The sequence below is a fragment of the Sapajus apella genome, unplaced genomic scaffold, assembly GCF_009761245.1.
Source record: "Sapajus apella isolate SASKATOON/1434 unplaced genomic scaffold, GSC_monkey_1.0 scaffold143, whole genome shotgun sequence".
In the NCBI taxonomy this organism is placed as follows: Eukaryota; Metazoa; Chordata; class Mammalia; order Primates; family Cebidae; genus Sapajus; species Sapajus apella.
In genome coordinates, this window is record NW_022437083.1 from 1,528,604 (window position 1) to 1,548,630 (window position 20,027).

The 20,027-nt window shown below is 51.5% G+C and overlaps 1 protein-coding gene and 1 long non-coding RNA gene across 14 annotated transcripts in view; one reads left to right on the forward strand and one right to left on the reverse strand.

Moving 5' to 3' along the window:
* LOC116540616 overlaps positions 1-147 on the reverse strand; it is a 6,292-nt gene extending 6,145 nt beyond the window's left edge. Inside the window, exon 1 of the long non-coding RNA XR_004264518.1 lies at positions 1-147. This exon is cut by the window's left edge and continues 202 nt beyond it. This is a non-coding gene — a long non-coding RNA (uncharacterized LOC116540616).
* The window catches only part of TRAK1 (trafficking kinesin protein 1), a 200,575-nt gene that overhangs the window by 175,989 nt on the left and 4,559 nt on the right, over positions 1-20,027 (forward strand). For 5 of the 13 annotated variants that reach the window (XM_032264176.1, XM_032264177.1, XM_032264171.1 and 2 more), the window contains 4 exons: positions 120-353; positions 1,932-2,248; positions 9,122-9,484; positions 18,467-18,569. In XM_032264176.1, the coding sequence (XP_032120067.1) occupies positions 120-353; positions 1,932-2,248; positions 9,122-9,484; positions 18,467-18,569 (1,017 nt within the window). Of the gene's footprint in view, positions 1-119; positions 354-1,931; positions 2,249-9,121; positions 11,957-18,466; positions 18,570-19,400; positions 19,480-20,027 lie in introns of those variants that run through there. The other 8 variants (XM_032264169.1, XM_032264172.1, XM_032264178.1 and 5 more) reach the window with 4 other exon arrangements.

Below are 20,027 nucleotides of genomic sequence, written 5' to 3' on the forward strand. Positions count from 1 at the left end.
GGCTGCTAGGGACGCACACGGCCAGGTGTCCTCTCGGCCCCTCAGTGGATGGTTCTGGTGGTGAAACTCCGGGGCTGTCCCCACGTTGGCTCGCTCACAGTGTGCTGCCTTCTCCCTAGTCACCAGAAGCGTGTCTTTGAGACCGTGAGGAGCATCAACCAGGTCGTCAGGCAGAGATCTCTGACTCCTTCCCCCATGAACATCCCCGGCTCCAACCAGTCCTCGGGCACACACTCCCTCCTGTCCAGCTGCGTCAGCACCCCGCGGTCCAGCTTCTACGGCAGCGACGTCAGCAACGTGGTCCTCGACAACAAGACCAACAGCATCATTCTGGAAACAGAGGCCGACCTGGGGTGAGCGCGCTGGGAGCTTTCGCTTCTCTGTTTTGGGGTGAGGAGCGGTATGGATTGTCTGCGGGCTCAGTCATTGTTAAGAGGGGGGCGGATGAGAATTGCCTGAAAAACACAGACCCAGCCGGGCACGGTGGCTCACGCCTGTAATCCCAGCACTTTGGGAGGCCAAGGTGGACGGATCGCCTGAGTTCAGGAGTTTGAGACCAGCCTGGGCAACATGGCAAAACCCCATCTCTACCAAAAATACAAAACATTAGCCGGGCGTGGTGGTGGGTGCCTGTAATCTCAGCTGCTTGGGAGGCTGAGGCAGGAGAATTGCTTGAACCCGGGAGGCAGAGGTTGCAGCCAGCTGATAATTGCACCACTGCCCTCCAGCCTGGGTGACAGAGTAAGACTCTGTCTCCAAAAAAAAAAAATAGACCTTCCAGTTAGTTCTCCAGATCTGTTCCACCTACCCACTGAGCCCGTGCCTGTCCTCAATATGATATTTTAATCAGCTTAAAGTCGTATAACAACATAATACCGGAAAGTCTATGCTGTGAAATGCTTGAGGGGAGGATTAATGAATATTTTTTTGTTAATCTTCATGGTAAGGCTACAGAACAGACATTTGTTTTGTGACCACTTTGTAGCTTGGATATTGGAGAGACTGAGGAGGACGAGGCTGTCTTGTGACCAGAATGTGGTCACAGGTGCAGAGGGTGGGGGCGGGGGCCCAGGGTGCCCAGGACGGGGCTTTCTTTAGGAGTGGTCAGTTCCTCTTTGTCCTGAAGGCAGACAGGCAGGCACGAGCTCGCGCACACACACACACACACACACACATCACACACACACACACCACACACACTCACACTCTAACACACACACACACCCCCCCATTGTCCACTTTGTGTACCCTTACACACACACACACACACACACACTCACACCTCACACACCTATTGTCCACTTTGTGTACCCTTACACACACACACTCACACACACACCTCACACACCCATTGTCCACTTTGTGTACCCTTACACACACACACTCACACCTCACACACCCATTGTCCACTTTGTGTACCCTTACATACACTCTCTCACACAAACACACACACTCACACACACACACACCCATTGTGCACTTTGTATGCTCTTTTTCTCTGACCTAATAAAGTCGATTCTTCCTGACCAGTTGGATCAGACAGACAGGAGCCTCCCTGGTCGGAGCAGATTTTGTTCAGAGTTGGGGTCGGGGCTCCTTTCCCTCAAGGGGACAGAGAAGCGTCCCTTAAACTCGCTCCTTCTGGTAGCCAGGAGCAGCAGCCTGCAGGCTCTTCCTGCAGGTTCTTGAGGGAGAGGTGTGGAGGGACTAGACTGACTCAGTCTGTGCAAACACTCATCCACAGTCCCCCCTCCACCCCCCAGAAAAGACCCCAGGCGGGAGCAGCTCTGGACACGCATTTGTCCACCTTTTGCCTGAATGTCAGCTGCTTGCCTTGGCTCCCCTGGAGGGTCCTGCAGCCCCGGGGACAGCCGCCGCTGTGCCCTGCAGCCCTGCCTACATTCCACCCTCACGCCCGTGTCTTCTTCCAGAAATGAGGAGCGAAGTAAGAAGCCGGGGACGCCAGGCACCCCCGGCTCCCACGACCTGGAGACCGCGCTGAGGCGGCTGTCCCTGCGCCGGGAGAACTACCTCTCGGAGAGGAGGTTCTTTGAGGAGGAGCAAGAGAGGAAGCTCCAGGAGCTGGCGGAGAAGGGCGAGCCCCGCAGCGGCTCCCTCACGCCCACCGAGAGCATCATGTCCCTGGGCACCCACTCCCGCTTCTCCGAGTTCACCGGCTTCTCCGGCATGTCCTTCAGCAGCCGCTCCTACCTGCCCGAGAAGCTGCAGATTGTGAAGCCGCTGGAAGGTGATCGCACGGGGCCTCGGTCCCTCTCCGTCCTCCTGGGCGACTCCCTGTGGTCCCTGATCCACCTGCGCAAGGCGGGGCACCTCTGTCACGCCTACTCCTTCTTCTTCCGCGACAGCCACCCGCGCTGCTGGTTTGAGTTCCTCTAGGGTGGCTCAGCCTAGACCCGGTGCCCCCGCTCTGGCTGGCAGGTGCGACAGCGCACACACAGGCCACGAGGCCTGCCAAGGAAAGACAGGCCCGTGCACTGTGGTCCTCTAGTTCTTCCCTTTGCTTTTAGAACCTTAGAGATAAAAACCTTTTGTAGCCGTAGCTGCACTGCTGACAGATTCAGAAATTCATTAGGTTTTGCCCGTGGGTGTGAGGAACACAGAGAATTAATGCTTTAGCATCTCCGAAGTTTTGGCATCAGGGAGAGGTGCCAAGCACACTCTATTAAATGGAGATTTTTTTTCCTCCATAACCACCCAAACGTGATTTGTGGGCTTATGTGTTCTGACTTGATCTTCATATAACAAGCTGTGGTTTTCGGCAGATGCAGTATGTTCTGAGCTCGGCTCCTAGAATCTACAGTTTGGAGCCCAGGAAGGGTGGCTGTGGAGACAAGTGAGTTTCCACCTCCTTAAGCCACCCTTTTCCAGGGGCAGCTCATGTTTTGCTATCAGGGGCACCTCAGACGATGAAACTCGGAAAAACTTCTTCCCCCGCCCTCTCTCCCTCCCTCTTTTCCTCCCTCCTTTTTTTTTCTGTTTTTTTTTTAAGTTTAGGCACTTACAAAATGTTTTCCTCTACCTGATACTACCCTGTCAAGAGCCAGCAAGGGTTTCTGTTTTTCATTTTTTACCCCTTTAGTTTGAAAAGCCATATAAGTTTGAGAAGGTGTTTTAAAACTCTGTATTAACACTTACGATACCAAGCCAAATTAGAACTTCTGTCAGGCAGCGTTTCCAGCTTTTTAAAAATTATTGTCCCAGCTAAGGAGCCTCCTTGGACATTTTTTGCTAATCACCCCCCATGAGGTTTTAATACCACGGATATATTGTTTATGTACTATACGTATGTCTACATACGGTATACATCAACAGTGTTTCCGTGGTGTGAAAACGAAAAAGAATCTAACCACGTTCACCTCAGAAGAACCTGTCTCTGCCCCGTGGAGCAGTGCTGCTCCTGTGAGAGCCGTGTGCTGTCAGGTACGCTTGTTCTTCTTGGAGACCCAAGACCTGACTGGGCTCCTTGGTCCCCAGAGGAAGAGGGCGGGCTGGTTTGTTTTTATTACTACTTTAAATTGTATAATTGGGGTCCTTCTCAGAGTTCAGAAGAGGTGCGGCTTGCTTTTTAATTGTTTATTTAGTTGTAAGCTTGGTGATTGTTTTCTGATTCACACTGTGTCTGTTCTTCTTTCAATAAAATCTTTCATTTCTGCAATTTTACTTTCTGCCTTACTTTTCTTTTTTCTCCTTTGTCACCCAGAGATCATTGGAATTTATCATCTCTGTCTTGTCTGCTTTCTACATTTGACTGTGTTTCATTAGATCATCTAAGAATATGTTTTTGGATTCATTTTCAAAGCACACAGTTCGGCTTTTTTTCTTTTAATTTTGTGACTTGATAGTATTTTTATGATTAGCTAATAGGACAATAGGAAATCCTGTTAGATTAGCAAGATGCATTTCGTCTATAGTACTCTGCTACCCAGGAGGCTAAATCCATACCATTAAAAAGTCATGTCTTAGCATAGTGGCCTGTAACACAGCCTCATGCGATAGATGCTTTTGGCTCCATTTGGAGTTCTCTGACTTCTTAGCCGTTTATCTATTTATTTACTTTTTGAGACAGGGTCTCGCTCTGTCACCCGGGCTGCAGTACAGTGGTGTGATCATAGCTCACTGCAACCTGGAATTCTGGGCTCGAGCAATCCCCCTGCCTCAGCTTTCCAAGTAGCTGGGACTGCAGGAGTGCATCACCACGCCTAGCTATTTATTTGTAGAGAAAGAGTCTTACCATGTTGCCCAGGCCGGTCTTGAACCCCTGGCTTCAAGTGATCCTCCCACCTCCGCCTCCTAAAGTGTTGGGATTACAGGCGTGAGTCAGCACACCTGGCGCAGACTTCTTAGCTGTTTAAAATACAGCCAATATTTTCTTCTTCCCCTCTCCTCCGCGGTTATTTTTTTGTTACCATGTTTAGTAAGATCAGACCGAGTGCTGATGCGGAAGTCAGCCTAGGCCAGGTTCAGTACGGCGCTCACTGTGACACTGGGTAAATGACGCACTTTCTGAGCCTTGTTTTCTTTAGTTGTGGTTGTGAAATAGGCTGATGGCTACCAAACTGGACTGTGTTAGGAGTAAATGTGAAGTGTTTTATATCGTGCCTGGCATCTAGTAGGTGCTTATTAAAATTCTGGCTTCCCAAACTTGCTCCCATGCAGGTCTGTAGGGCGGAATTACTAGTGTTGAGATCTGGACCAGCTTTAGGGTCTTATTCTTAAATTATCTCCTTCTGTTGGTCTACTGAGAAGCGAATGAGATTCCCGTGATCACCAGCAGCCCAGGTAAACGTACCTGAGGTGAGGTCCCTGGAGAAGCAGGTGCCAGCCAGAGTCTTCCGCCTGGCTCCCTTACCTGTTTAATTCACCTTGCCATCTGCTCACCATGGCAGCCAAAACAGCCAGGTGTTTCAGAGTGCTGGCAGACACCTGTCTCTTCATCTTGCCTGACCAGCTTCAAGCAGGTGAAGAACAAACAGAACATTCAGACTAGAAGGAGATCTGTGTTAAAAAGACCGAGGTGGGCAGTGTTTTCTTCCTGTAATTTCCTCTTCCTTTCTGATTAATCATAACGAAGGCAGCATGTCCAGATAGATAATATGAAATTAAAGGAAAGGCTACACTGAGGAGCTGTACCTTACCCAGCAGGCTTCATTCTAGTGTCTGAGTCCTGATGCTCCTCTGACGTTAGTAGATTTTGGGATTTCCTCTCTTTTGAGGATTTGAAAATGTTCTGGCTGGAGCACCGGGGTGTGGAAGGAAAGCAGAGGGGAAAGAGGCAGTGACCCTAGTTACGTTTGCCCTGCTGTCCATGCGCTTTTCCCACAGAACTTTCCCTTGGGGCCCGCCAGGAAATGAAGCTTTCTCTCTTCCCTTGCCCTGTGCGCCTGGTTTTCGTGTGTGGGAGGAGTGAGCAGGTCTTGGGTTGGTAATGGGAGATAGCTCATTTTACAGTGTCTGGCAAGTAAAGGAAGCCAGGCTGGAGAACGAGCTGGAGAAATGGATGGGAAGGAGGCAACGTTGTCTCTGAAGAAGATGCAATTCATATTTATTTTTTAATTCACATACCTTCTTATGTTAAAGGAAGGACTGCAGGCAGCCAAGAGGTTGGTAGAATTCCCACATGGCTTAGGCAGCAGCAGGGAGGTGACAGGCTTGGCCAACCCCCCGGGGCCTTGGAACCAGCCAGGAGTGGAGATAGTCCGTGAGCCCCGCAGCATGACAGAACTGAAATAGTACAACCAGCTTTGAGAAGACACCTGCATGGGTGTCTCGAGAGACATTCAGGTGTGTTACTGACCAGATTTTGGAGATTCTCGTGCGAGGCCTCTCACTGCTGAGGGTTAAGCCAGCCTTGGTGTCAGTCCCAGATCAGTCAGCCACTTGCCAGCAATGCAGCTGCTAGCAAGTGACCTTCCTTCCTATACTCGAGCTCCCTCATCTGCAAACTGCAGACAGCAGGGACAATGTGAAGATGAAGTGAGTTATAAATGTAGACCTCAGGAAAGTGCCTGGCACCTAGCAAATGCCCAGTAGCAGTTGGCCGTTCTTACGTGAGTAAAGGATGCCCAAGGCGTGGGATAGAAATCTGAGGACGATGCGTCTTTCCACATCATGTGTTAGTTGTGATTTCACTGTTTCCTTGGCTGTGGAGTGTCAGAGAATGCAAGTAATTCCGCACATGTCTGTGGCCTCTTTAACTCCAAACAGCAGACCCTTCACAGCCTCACTTCTCTCTCCAGCCCATCCTTGGGAGCAGGCAGGGGAGGCGGGGAAGGGTCGGCCTGTTAAACAGCTGGAGGAGAAAGGCCTAGACTGCTGTCGGGGCCGAGACCTCCAGCCTCCCTGGGTTCTCTCCCAGTGAATCGTAAACATCCTCCCTTCAGAAGGATGAGAGGCTTCAGTATCTCCTTACCAGGGTTCTTCACCTTCCAGAGTCTGTTGGCGTACCCCCTTTTTCCCTTCCAAAAGTAGAGGTGACGTGGCCATATTGTACCGGGGCTTTCTCATCATCCTTCTCAGACTCCCATGTGTCCAGTCCCAAGCTGAACCTGATAGTACGGTGGCTTTTTAAGACTTCTCGAGGTGCTGTTTTGCTATCAGGGATGACCTGCACAGCCGGCGGGCATTCGTACTGGGGCCTGCTGGGCAGGGTGAATGGGAGTCCCCAGGGACAGCAGAGAGCACCTCTCAGCAGAACTGCCTCCTGGCAGGCCCTGGACACCCACCTGGAAATTCTGCTGCTGACCATTTGTGCAGCGGGGACACTGGTGTCCTTCCTGTCCTCAGGCCTGTGGGTTGTGATGGGTGGGCAGTGTGCAAACCTGGTCTTTAGTTGTGAACCCCGGCTACGCCACCACTAATTAAGTGACTTTGGAAGGTTATGTAACTTCAGGCAGCCACCATTCCCCCATCTGTAAAGTGCGTAATTATAATACTTAGTGCTTTCGAGGAGTGAGCTGGTGTAACAGATGTAAACCAAGGCGCTGTGCAGGCCTGCCTCGGTGTGGGGAAGCTTGATTTAAAAACTCACAAGGAGGCTGTGGCAGGTGGGACTCGGGAGCCCGTGACCTGGTCCCTGCAGGTCTGCGAAGCCCTGGGCTCATTTGGTGTTGCTAACATGCATGCTTCCTTAGGAAGTGGGTCCACAGCTTCCTTCAGATTCTCAAGACAGCTGAGAGTTAAGGAGCACAGCTCTAGAGCAAGGTCTCTCAACGCCAGCCCTGCTGACATTTGGGGCCAGCTCGTTCTTTGCTGTGGGGCTGCCCTGTGCATTGTGGGATATGGGGCAGCGTCTCTGGCTTTTACCCGCGAGATGCCATGAGCACCAGACGCCATTCCTCCACCGCCGAGACAACCAAACGTGTCTCCAGGGCGGGGGGCGGGCGCAAAATTGTCCCTAGTTGAGAACCATCACTCTAGATGCGCCTTAGCACCTAGTGAGAGAACAGATATGTGACACCCTCTTTCCTTAGAATCTTTCTTTCCTAATTCTTTTTAATTTAGTGTATTTTCTATTTATATTTCATATATCCAGAGTAGGTATGTTGCTCCTGTACCCATGAACTCTTAAACCTGGGGTAGACCTTGAAACGGTGTCTAGGAACTCTTTGAACATGTATTGGCAGTGTGCGCTGCCTTTTTCCTTCTAAGCGGATTTGAAATTGCTCGTTTATAAATCCCTTTCCAGCCTCTCTGGCTGAGATTGTCCCTGAGAAGTTATTTCCGAGGGCTGTTTGGAAACGGCAGACTCCGCACCCACACCACAGGCCCCTCCCTCACCCGCCGCCTCCCACCTCAGCCTGCCCACGTTCCCCTCTCTTCTGTCTTGACTTCCTGAGCTGCTGGCTCCTGGCAGCCTCAACTCCCGTGTCTTCAAGCCCCAGGGCAGCCTGGTATCCTAAAGTGCTTCTTCCCTACCCAGCAAGCACAGCCTTGGTAAACCAGTGGTGACTGCCCGAGCATCCATTTGTGCGGGAAGGCTCCTGCCTCCCGGTGCCCGGACCCTGCGGAAGGCTCCTGTCCCCCGGTGCCCGGACCCCTGCAGGAAGGCTCCTGCCTCCCGGTGCCCGGACCCCTTCGGAAGTCTGTCCTTTGAGCACGGAATATTTATTGGCGAGGCCATGCGCATCTGGGTACCTCCTTCATCTGTAGAATGAGCGCTGCCAGCCTCACGCTCACGGGCCGTGCACTAGCGTGGTGGCACATGCGGCATTAGTAAGTGTTCCAAGGGTGAAAGTGTTCCTCTGTGAAATAAGTCGGGCAAGGACACTGTGGCATATGACAGGGTCTGTGATGCCCCTCAGCAAAAATACTTCTTCACTAAGTTTCCTGAGCACGCTTGGCTTAGGGACACTTCTCTTTGTAGAGCACCTGTGACACCTTGAGGTCTTCAGGGACACACTCCGGTGTCATGGAGAAGATGGGCTCCCCTGCATTAGACGTCTGTGTGGACCGACCGTGTTCTTAAATCACACCTCTCTGACCCGATTCCGTCTCCCTAACCCAGCAGCCTCTCAAAGTTGCTGGCAGAATTTAGAAAACCTCAGTCAAGGGGGTAATGGTCGTATCCGCCACTTACCTCTGTGAGCTGCCTTCATTTCCTTTCGCTTTTCTCTTGCTGTGGGTCCTGGGCCTGGTTTGATGTGATCTTATTCTGCCTGAGCTCATGTCTTCCCTGTCCCCGGCAGTGTGTATCTGGCATAGAATCAGTACATGTGCTCCCCTCTGATGCTTACCTTGCCATGTTTCCCCCTTCCATTTTGTAAAATGCGAAGGTGTTGAATTTTGGGGTTGACATCAGTTGATTAAAATAAAAGCCTTGTCCCCAGACTTCCTTTGCACATACTATGGTGTGGATTTTACCTAAAAAAAATTGTTGATTTCTTAACTTGGCACCCCTTCTGGGCGTGGTAGGGTTTGGCTACTGTTTTGTGGTAGAGTTAGGTTTAGGGCAGCTCCTGAAGTTCCCACTGTGGTCCACCTGGAGGCCCAGGCCCTGCCGGGGTTCGTGCTGAGCACTTTGAGGGTTGTAAGCAGCCACTGTCCTGGACTTCCATCCTAAGCCTCTCTTCTCGTCCCCTTCTTCCCCCCTGGTCTCCTGCAGGTTCTGCCACCCTGCACCACTGGCAGCAGTTGGCCCAACCTCACCTTGGGGGCATCCTGGACCCCCGGCCCGGTGTGGTCACCAAGGGCTTCCGGACACTGGACGTTGACCTGGATGAAGTGTACTGCCTTAACGACTTTGAAGAAGATGACACAGGTGACCACATTTCTCTCCCGCGCCTAGCTACCTCCACGCCAGTTCAGAACCCAGAGACCTCAGGTGAGAGGTCCCGAGCACGTGTGACTGTCTCAGGCAGCAGAAGTTACCCGAGCCGGCCTCAGGCTTCCCCAGAGGAGATGCAGGAGCCGCCAGCGGCCACGGAGGAGGAGGAGGAGGAGGAGGAGGAGGAGGAGGAGGGGTCTGGTGAGGGCACCATGATAAGTCCTGTAAACTTGGCACCTTTCCCGGAGGCAGAGTTTTGGGCCATTCTCACCTCTGTTCCAGGCACCATCCGTAGTGGCTCTCTGTCTGTAGCTTCTGCTCGTCTGTGTGGGTGATGATTAAAGCATTCTCGTTGTGCGGTTCTGTTTTTTAATACAGAGTCTGAAGCCTCCTATTTGTAACAATGGGTGTCGCTCCCCTGCCCGTCTTGGAGGTGCATGGCCCAGCAGGGATCTTAAAGAGGGACCAGGAAAGGCTGCTAAAAAAAAAAGTGGGCTATTGGGCGGCTGAGAACATCAGTGCCCTTCGTCCTGGTCTGGGTGTCTCCTTGAGTCTAAGGAGAAGATTCCCAAGTTCCCTGGTGATTTCCAAGTGGAGCTGAGCAGCTTCGGGGAAATTGGGTGCTGGGTCATTCTGAAGGCAAGTGAGACCATCTGTCGCCTATGTGCTGTATTAAAATGGAAAGAACCTGTAAAGGTTCAGGGTTTCAGATCTTCGCCAGCCTCGTCACTTTCCCGGCCTCAGTGTAGGTAGATACATCATTTTCTTTCCAGCTTACGCATGTGTTCAAAGTGGGCTTTTTAAAAGTGTGTCAGCAACACTCAGTAACCAAGTAAACCTTCGGAGAATGTCACTAAGCTTTTCCGGAGAGAGAGCCCCAGATGAGGCTGGGAGGGAGCTCCGCCTGACTCCACCCACTGCGCCCAAGCACTGAAGCTGTGACCGTGAGTTTACAGAATCACCCACATCCCAGTCGCCACTGGGATGAAGAGCTTTGTGCTCTGAGCCCTGGGAACGTGGGATCACATGGCTACTGTTTTCCCCAACAGCACGCTCTGCCTGGACTGGGCCTCCCAGCCCCTTGTGCTGGGAAGACAAAGCTTTTGTGGAGTCAGGGGAGAGACTGAGAAGAAATGAGTTACCCTGTGTTGTCATCCTCATGTCATTCCCAAGTCACCCAGTCTGAAACGAGGACATGCGTCTTCATGATTCATGATTTTCCTCTGTGAACGCCGCAGCGCTCCCCACGAAACACGGCAGGAAGGAGCTGGGGTTCCTGGCGGTGTCTCCCATTCCCCTCGCTAACTTCAGGCAGCTGTGGTTAAGGGATTTTATGTGGGATCAACTCTTCCTTTTGTCCTTGACGTTAACTTTAGAGAAGTCATCCAGTCGTGTGATTTGTTCAGTACATAGGTTTATTAATGGTTTGATTTTTTTTAAGCTATTAAATTACTAGATTAAGCTTGTGAGGGAATGAGATGTTTTTTATTTCGTATCTATACCTTGAAAAAGGAAAACCAGTGCGGAGTGTCCCAGCTTTGGCATCCGCACCAGTGCCCGTCAGGAAGGCAGGTGGTGCCGCACAGCATGATGCCTGGCTGATTTCTGCGGCTGAAGGGGTCGGCGTCATGTCGATTGGGATGCTCCCTGGCAGCCTCTCAGGTAGAATAAAAGCTGAATTCTGGAAACGGAAAGAAGCACCATGAGGTGCATCTTCAAGACGTTGTACAGAAGGACTGAAGCTTATCAAGTCAGGAAACAGCTTCTCCTGGAGGACACAGAGGGGGAGAAGGGGCCAGCGACGAGGACTGTGGTCCTGACCGCGCTCCTGAGCAGAGACACCAACAGCTCTTTCTTGCTTGTTCCCTCTGTACTCAAACCTTAGCAAATTCATCCTGGCAACTTTATTTGAGGAGGGGCATGAACATTTATAGTTGAAACTGTAGCAAGGGTCAGGTTGGAGGTGTGTAATAAAAAGAGAATTATCTAGGCTGCTGAAGGTAATTTAGGAAGAGTCTGAGCATTTAGATGAGACTTCTTTTGGGGCTTATTTTCTGGGTAAGACTCATGTTTAAAAACTGGCTTCAGAGAGGAGCAGGGTGAACAGTGAGTTGGCTCTGTTTTCTCTATTGGGAATTACAGGAACATTTAAATTCTCATAATGTAAAAGCACATCACTAAATAAATCATCCTAGGGGTCCCAAGTAGCTATTCCTGCAATCATGGAGACACAGGCAGACAGATAAGCTTCCTGGGAAGGGCTTGGGGCATGCTCTGCCTTGCAATTTGTATCCACGGTGGTCTGGTCCCTGCCTTTTGATTCATCTTCTACCCCTGGGCTTTTCTGTTCCCAAACAGCACTATCCCAGGAGCTGCTGCCTGCCTGGGAAGCCTCAGTGGGGAGACCCTTTGGGGACAGAAGGTGATTAACCTTTTTATGCATAGCTGCTATGATTGAAGGAAACTGGGAAGACTTACATACTAGGCGCTTTTGTTCAGAGCCTGCTGTCCCGTGGAGAAAGGGTTTTAAGCACTGAAAAAGTTTGATTTATGTATTTAAATGTATTATTTGAAGCATCATCCAGTTGTTGATGTTTATAATCCCACGTCGTAAGAAGGATGATTCCATGTTACTGTATTGTACAAAATTTAGATGATTAAAATGGAATGTTTGAAAAGTTTTAGATTATAGTTTTACTTTCAGTGATATGTTTTAATTTATATAGAAAGTATATCAGAACCAGTCACCTTCTTGTTCTGCGAGCACTCTGTGTTTTAGGCGTTTGTGTGGGGAAGAGCCTGCATGTGGCAGGGGACAGAAAGTCAGACAGTGACGTCGGTAGTTGGCTGGCGGATGGGCAGTTTAGTTGAATTATCTTGGATGCCTTGATCCTTAAAGGTGAGAGAGAAGCGGGATTAAAGCCGCATGGTTAGAGAAAATTGATGGTCAGTTTATTTTAAAGCCTTTACACAGCAAGACTGGTTCATATGGAGGGGAAATATCCTCAAAAACTTATACAAATCATGGCATCTTGGCATCTTACCTGGCCACATTGGAAACTGTCCCAGCTGGAGCTGAGCTCCTTGTTTTTGAGACAGAGTCTCGCTCTGTTGCCCAGGCTGGAGTGCAGTGGCGCAATCTCGGCTCACGACAACCTCCGCCTCCCGGGTTCAAGTGATTTCCCTGCCTCAGCCTCCCAAGTAGCTGGGACTACAGGCGTGGCCACCACACCCAGCTAATGTGTCTATTTTTATAGAGACAGGCTTTCGCCCTGTTGACCAGGCTGATCTGGAACTCCTGGGCTCAAGTGATCTGCCTGCCTCAGCCTCCCAACTTCTGGGATTACCAGTGCGAGCCACCATACCTGGCCTAGAGCTGAGATCTTAAAGTCAGAGTGGACGAGAAAAAACACACTTGGCTAAAATTGCCCTTGAAAAATTCCCAAAATCTCCAGCAGCCAGGCCACCAAGGCAAACGCCAAGAATCAGCGTCTTCCGTTGCCTCCTTGTTGGATACATAGGCCCAGGGTCAGGAGCAGTGGCTGAGCGAGGAAAGGGCAGAGGAGGGCTGTGGTGGGAAGAGCCAGGGCAGCAGGGGAGCAGGGTGTTCGTGCAGCTTTGCCGGGCGGGGCCCAGCTGGCTCGTATGCTGTGCCCCCTTCAGTCCACCGCAGATCACAGAAGTGGGGTTCAGGCAGGCTGTGAGAAGTTGGTTTGGGGACTTGATGGGTCTGGAAGGCGAAGTCTGGTGTGCTCGGTTCACAGACCTTTGGGTGCAGGGAAGCTCTTTCCCGTTGTCTACACTGAGGGAGTTGATGTGAGTTCCCGCTCTGTTGGGAACACTTTTTGATTCAGCCTGGTTCCGTGGCGGCGATGAGGGCGTTTGGTTGTTGTGGATAGAGAGGATGGCCGGCTCACACCCACCTGTGTGAGGAGACGCAAAGGAAACCCCAGCGCTCCTCCGTCAGAATGCATATGAAGCCACAGTACAGCAGGCCAGCTGCTGCCTGCAAGTGGAAAAATGAAGAATGAAAGAATTGACTCCTTCAAAACAGACAGCGCAGAGTCAGCCCTGCTTAAAATACCCGGAACAGAGCCCACTTGTTGAGCATGGCCTCTCTGGTGTCCTCACTTCTGAACAACCCCAGCACCCCTAGAGGCACGCGGGTGGCTGAGGGGTAGGCGTCCCCACCGACACCCGTCCAGCGTGGAGGGCACACCCTTGAGGGAGTGCCCGTGTGGAGAGGAGGAGTGGAGCCCAGGGGACGTAAACACCAGCGGGGGAAGCCTCAGTGCAGCTCAGCCAGGCCAGCTCCCTGCGCGGTCGGTGTCTGCACAGAAGGAAGGACGAGAGAACAGAGGGCACGGGGACCAGCCTTGGTGGTGTCTGAGGACTACAAGGAGGTTTCACATTTGCCCTTTTGACATTTAGCAGCATTCTAAAAATCCCCCTTTCTCAGGAAGATACCCCAGGGACACTTGAGAGGATTTCTGACCCTCTGCACAGTGCTGTGAAATTGTCCACCTCTTAAATCACATACTTTTTAGATGAAACAGAGTAGGCAACTTGGCGTAGCAGCAAGTCGACTTTTAATTTTGCAGAAACAAAAAATAAGCTGTGCAGAAATCAGAAAAAGGTCTTGTGATGTGGTTCAAATCTCTGTGATAGAAACCTCCCAAGTTCCCGCTGGCCAGACGTCTGCCCACCGAGCTCGGGATCTCCACTGAGCTGCAGGAGCGGTCGGGGGCCTGGTGGAGAAACGCAGAGAACAAATAAATACCAAGCCTCTGCGAAGCCCAGAACCAAGGCCTTTGGAAGCGTCGTCTTGTACAGCATGTTATCATTTAAAATCGCCTTTGTATTTTCTAAAACAAGAAAGCTGCACCGCTGCGTGTGAAACTGCTCGTGATCCCCACCCCTCACCTCCAGAGGAAACCCTTGGCAAAGCCGCGGGAATCCTACACAGTACTTCTAGCAATGACGACTCGTAGGGCAGACGGGCTTCATGGAGCTTTTCCCACATGAACTCATCACACAACTTTTTATTTTTCCCTGAAAATGTCATGGGCAGGGTGACATCGTGAAGAGACAGGAACATCTCTAGAGCATCTTCTATGCCCTGATATTTTAGTCCTTTGGGAAGGGGTAAAGCATTGTTTGATGGAAAGGGAACTATTTCTCATGCAGTTGACAGGCAGACACGTCTCCCTCTCCCCCTTCCACCCCTCAAGCAAAAGGCCACAAAGTCACCAGAAACTGGGCATTAAACGTCCAAAGCAGGCTGTAGTCCCAAGGGACAGTTCAAAACACGCCTTAAGCTGGATGGACAAGGGCTTTTATTTTCAATAGATTTGTTTTTACTTGGATAGAACAGGCTGGCCTGTGGGTGCCACTGCTGGGTGGGGGAGGGGTATTAGTGGAGGAGCTTATGGAACTTGCAAAGCAGATTCAAGCCATGTGACAGCAGCATCCCATTACATGTTCAAGTTGAAAAAGAACAGGAAGGTCAGGGGCATAGGGTTTATTTGACACAAGTCGGCCACTTCCCAAGAATGGCGGAAAGGACGTGGAAGGCCTTCAGTGCGTCACAAAGGCGGAGTCCCTTTTCCAAGATCTTGAGGTGCTTCTGTAAATGTGTTTCGCGTGTGTAGATGTTACTCATGTGAGTTGTTGAGAAGCAGCTTGGTGTGCAGCGTGGCCGCCGTCTCCATCCTCAGGGGCTTCCCCGGAGGCAGCTGTGTCTGGTGAATGCTGCACCCTAAATCTCCCCATAGCAGCATACCAAGTCCGTCTTCCAGCTCACGTGAGGGTTGTTTTAAGGGCTGGGTTCTATGGCGGCCTTTAGAGAGAAGCAAGCTTCTGTCCCCAGCTCTTCCCAGGGGTGATGAGGAAGGAAGGGCATGAGCAGGTGGGTACCAGTTGTATTTTGTGGGTGGCAGACGGGCAGAATCCTCATCCTACAACTCCCTGTGGAACCCCTGGGCCCCCCGCAGTGACCCAGCCCCTCTGTGCTTTCTTCTGCTCACCATGAAAGCACTGGGCTGTAGGAATCCGCGGGCCTTCTACCTGTCTTCCCTGGGAGGCTTGAGCAGTCCACAGCGCAGAAGCCACCCCACTCTGTCTAGCGCAGTCTGAGGGGCATCCCGGGAGTGGGGGCCGTGTCAGGGATCCCTCCTCACTGGCTTCAGCAGAAAGATCCCAGCTACCCAGTTTTCCAGTCAGTCCCAGGTGCCACAGCCCCCGAGGAGCATGGCAGTGAGCTGTCACTCTGTTAGTGTGTGGGGCGGGTGGCTGTCACCCTCAAAGTCCTCCGACGCGCCCCCCGTGTAGCTAGCAGAAGGATGTGTGCTTGCATGTGGTATGTTTTCAGAACAAAACATCTGCATGCTGGCCATGGGCAGTTCATCACCGGAGAAGATCTTGAATAATCAAGGATTCATTAAGTTTCAAGCCCATCACATTTTGTACCAGTGTCGGAATCTGGGAGAAGAAAAACAATTAAAAAAGAATTAGGGGTTTTTATTGGTAAATGCAAATGCATTCCTAAGTAAAATGATGGAAATATCTGTTGTTGTTAATGCTCTCACCCATCTACGTATGCCCGTCTCTTCACAACACCAGGAAGCCCTTCACTCAGGTTGAGAGAAAAAAATAGGGAATTAAGGCATGAAATCCAAGAAAGCCTGTCCTTTTGGAGCCCCCAAATTGAGCAGCATGGGATGAACACGTGAAACCATCTTCTGCACGGAACTTTCCCTTTAGATAAAGAAGGGGGCTCGGTGACTGAGCTCTCACCCCCACCCCCATTTCCTGACAAGAAGGGTGTTTGATGTTCCTCCCGTTTTGTTTTTCTAGAACTTGCTGTCCTCCTGCATCAGGGCCTTAGGAATCAGCCTGCTGCTCTGTAGCAAGCATGAGGGGCCTCTGACATCTCGGTCCTGGGTGACTCACTGTCTCTATGTTGTGTCTCAAGGAAGGGAGGTGCAGCAGCGGCCCGGTGGTCAGTGCTGACGTGTGGAGAGCCGCCCGCCCGCGGGCCCAGGCGTCCTGGTGGTATTTTGGAGGGGCCGAACCTCTGGCTTTAGCACTTTGGACACTTGTTGATCTTGGTCTTCTAAAGCTGTTGATTGCTTCTGGGGAATGGTGACTTGTGAATTTTTAGCAGCCTTCTCCTGCCTCCAAAACCCATTTGTGTAAGATGGGTTTGCTTCTGCTGATGCAGCTGTCTCTAAAACGTCCATCCTTCGCTCCCTGCTGCAACTGAAGAGCCAATGTGTAAAGGGTGGAGGGGGAAGTGAACATTTGCGACCTTTTGATTTGATATTCTGGCCATGTGTTTAAGTGGGGGGGATGCTTCTGATTTTAAATCCAGCTTCCCTTGTTTGATTTCTCTTAAATGTTATCTCTCTTTCAACTGTCTTACTTCTATTCACTGCTTTCCCCTGTCCCTCTTCCCAAATACCCTTCCTGCCTGTTACCTGGGATGCCTCCCCAGGCTTTCTGTTCTTTCTGTTTCTAGACCTTATCGCAGGAAGAGACTCGTGATTGTCGGCTGCCTTCTCTTCATAGCTTGTTCCATTTTTGTTTTGCTTGTGGCGGTTTCTTTCTTACTGGAGTTCCTGAACCATTATGTTTACTGATGGAGAAAGATTCACAAAGGCCATTTTTATGTGTTTTCCCCTCCCTCCTGCTTTGCCTGGAGCTCCACGTGGCTGAGACTTTTCTCCTGTGGCTGTGGTGCTGGCGGTCACGCCAGGTGCCACGGGAGCCTGCTTGGGCACACAGGCCCGGGCCAGACCTTCCGCATCGGAGCACGCTGTCTCGCCTTGCCCCTCCGGTGACCGTCCCTTTTGTGCTCTGGCTTTGTCCTGCCTGCCTTTAATTTGTGTCTCCAGCATTTTTTGTTTGTTTGTTTTTGTTCGGTTCCTGGTTTTCTTTTAAGACGCGGTCAGCTGTGTGTGGACCTGTAGGTCTGGGGCAGCAGCAGTTCCGTTGTTTTCCTTTTTGTCAAATCCCAGAGAAAATATGCCATAAGGAGCTAGAAGATTCTAGTTCAGCCTTTTGAATCTTCATGGCCTTTGAATCCCCATGGCCTCCGATATCCGAATCAGTTTTCTCCCAGGAGGTCTCTGGGGGCTGAGCTGCTACAGGGGCAGCGGGTGGGGCGGGGCTGGGTGGGAGGATCATCCCAGTCCTTCATCGTGCATGCTGTTTGGGGCAGCATCTTTTTTTTTTTCTGATGCTTGAGTTATGAATGAGGACGAACCTGAGCAATCATGATGTCTCCCGCAGACTCTGTTCCTTGTTCCTTTGCCAGCTCTCTCATGCATGGTCCTAACACTTCCGTGATTTACTTTGCTCCAGACCATAGTCTCAGCTGCCTCAGCAACGGCTTGCTAGGGCATTAAAGGGAAGTAAATTGAGGAGTGCTTGTTGCCATCTCATTTTCATTAGACATCGGACATCTTAGAGATGTCAGGAAAGCAGTTGACAGCTGGGGTTCTGGGCGCCCCGTACTGCTCACACCGTGTGTGTCAGACCAGACCCGACCCTGGAGCTTAGGGCCCCGGAGAGCCCTGATCTCTGCAGCTCTTGCCACGTTGTTGCCGAGGCAGCTGAAGTCCCCATCTCCTGCCATGATGATCACAGACAGACAGTAGTGGAGCCAGCGTCCCTAAGCCCCTTTTTGTGTGAGCAGAAAGGGAGCTGTGAGCCTTGCCCTGCTCCCAGGTGCCAAGTGGCTCTCCCTGCCTGGACCCCTCCCCTTCCCCTGAGCAGAGCTTTGGTACCTGTTACCAATGCAAAGAAATGTAAAGCCGCAAAAGAAGACAGCAGGTCTGACCTGAGGCGGGAAACAAAATTACCCCCCAAAGTCCCATTACCCAGCCCCCCTCACCTCCCCCCCAGACTGGATCCACTACTGGCTCAAGAATCCCGATGAGAAACCTTGCCTGGCCTGGGTCGGAAGCTGGAATTCGGTGCTCTGCAGACCAGTGCTCAAAATTGTGGTTATTTTTGAGGACTCACCTTCAATCCAGAACATTTGCGTTTCACCTTCCTCGCCCAGATCCAGTTAACAAGGTAGCTCATCGCTTCTTGCATCTGTTGAGTGACACGCTGGATTTTAAGTTTCGTTGTGGTTGTACCTGGATGCAAGAATATGCTTTGTTCCTCTCAATGTAGCACACCACCCTGGGAAGTGCATGTCTCAGACCAACTCCACCTTCACCTTCACCACCTGCCGCATCCTGCACCCTTCGGATGAGCTCACTCGGGTGACGCCAAGGTAAGGGACCCTGGCCCTGGGGTGGCAGGGGCGGGGTGAGGTCGGGGCACTCCCTTGCCTGCCAGGCTTAATGTTAAGGAAAGCCAAGTAGAGAGGCTCATAGAAAAACCAACTCAAGCCAGCATTTGCAGGCGCTTGTTCTGGGTCCCATCTTTGTTTTCTTTTCTTTTCTTTTTTTTTTTTTTGCTCTGTCGCCCGGGCTAGAGTGCAGTGGTGTGATCCTGGCTCACTGCAACCTCCACCTCTTGGGTTCAAGCCCATCTTTCCTTTGGAATTAAGGCTATTGTTTATCTGGATCTGGCTCAGATGAAGAGACCTGGGCCCGCCTTTGGCTGCCCTTTTAGTTGGCTGTGGAATGGATTGCTAGCCCTGTCCTCAGCCAGCTGAAGTTGACACAACCACAGGGCTGTTGGATTTTTGCCCCAAAGTTTGTCAGTAGAGCACAGAATTCTTTTAGTTATGGATGGAGTTACAGAGCCCTGTGGAAGCCCTTATGTCTCTGGAATAGGCCCCAGGAACCATGCCCCACAGCTAAAGTGTAATGGCCAAAATGAGAAGATGTCAGGACTGAGCCACGTGCCCAGCAAGGTCCGTTTCTCTCTGGAGCACCGTGTATGGGGAGGACTTGTCTGGTGTGAGTTGGTCTGTTTGGCCTGATTTCAAGCCTTTCACTGCTTCCAGCAAAACAGAAAATGGTCTCCCCTAGCAGAGCAGAGCGACCCCTCAGCTGTCTCCTCTGTGGTGCGAGATGCTGGGTTGCCGGAAGGTAAAGCAGAAGGGGCGGGAGCAGTGAGCCAGGGGGCACCTTAAACTATGAATGATTCTCCGCAGGTCATGTGAGAAGGACGTCGAAGCAGCCATATGCCCCGTTGAGCTGAGAGGAGATGTAGGGCCACGGGCGAGGCAGGGGGTGAGCACACCGCCAGCAGTGCCCGCCCCAGCAGCACCCCGGGAAGGGGCTGTGTGTGCACGCGTGGCCGTCACTAACCTGGGACTGAGGCGTGGCTGTGTCTCTGTGGTTCTAACTCGGCCTTGATGGTCGATGCCCCTAACCCATCTAAACGCCTCCAGTGAAGCCGAGCACCAGCACTAATACAGGCCTAACCCCGAGTCCTCACAGACGGGGATCTGTCCATTTCAGCCTTCTCTTCTCCATCTCCCTTCCTGCCCCTGGAGAACGTGGCTTCCCCGTCCTGTGGCTTTATGTGGGGAAGAGGCTGTTTTCAGAGCCATGGAACCAGCATCCCTGATGAGAGGCTGGTGCTGGGTTACTGGATGGCGCTCCTGACTGTAGCCACAGGACTCAAGCCGCGCACAGGTCTTCATGTGGCTGTCCGGCCGAGCCAAGCCTGGGAAGTCAGTAGCAAGAGAAGGCTTTTATTTTTATTATTATTATTTTTTTGGCCTGAGTTTGAAAGAAAGGCTGCCCGAAATAAAACGGCAACAAATCAATTGAAA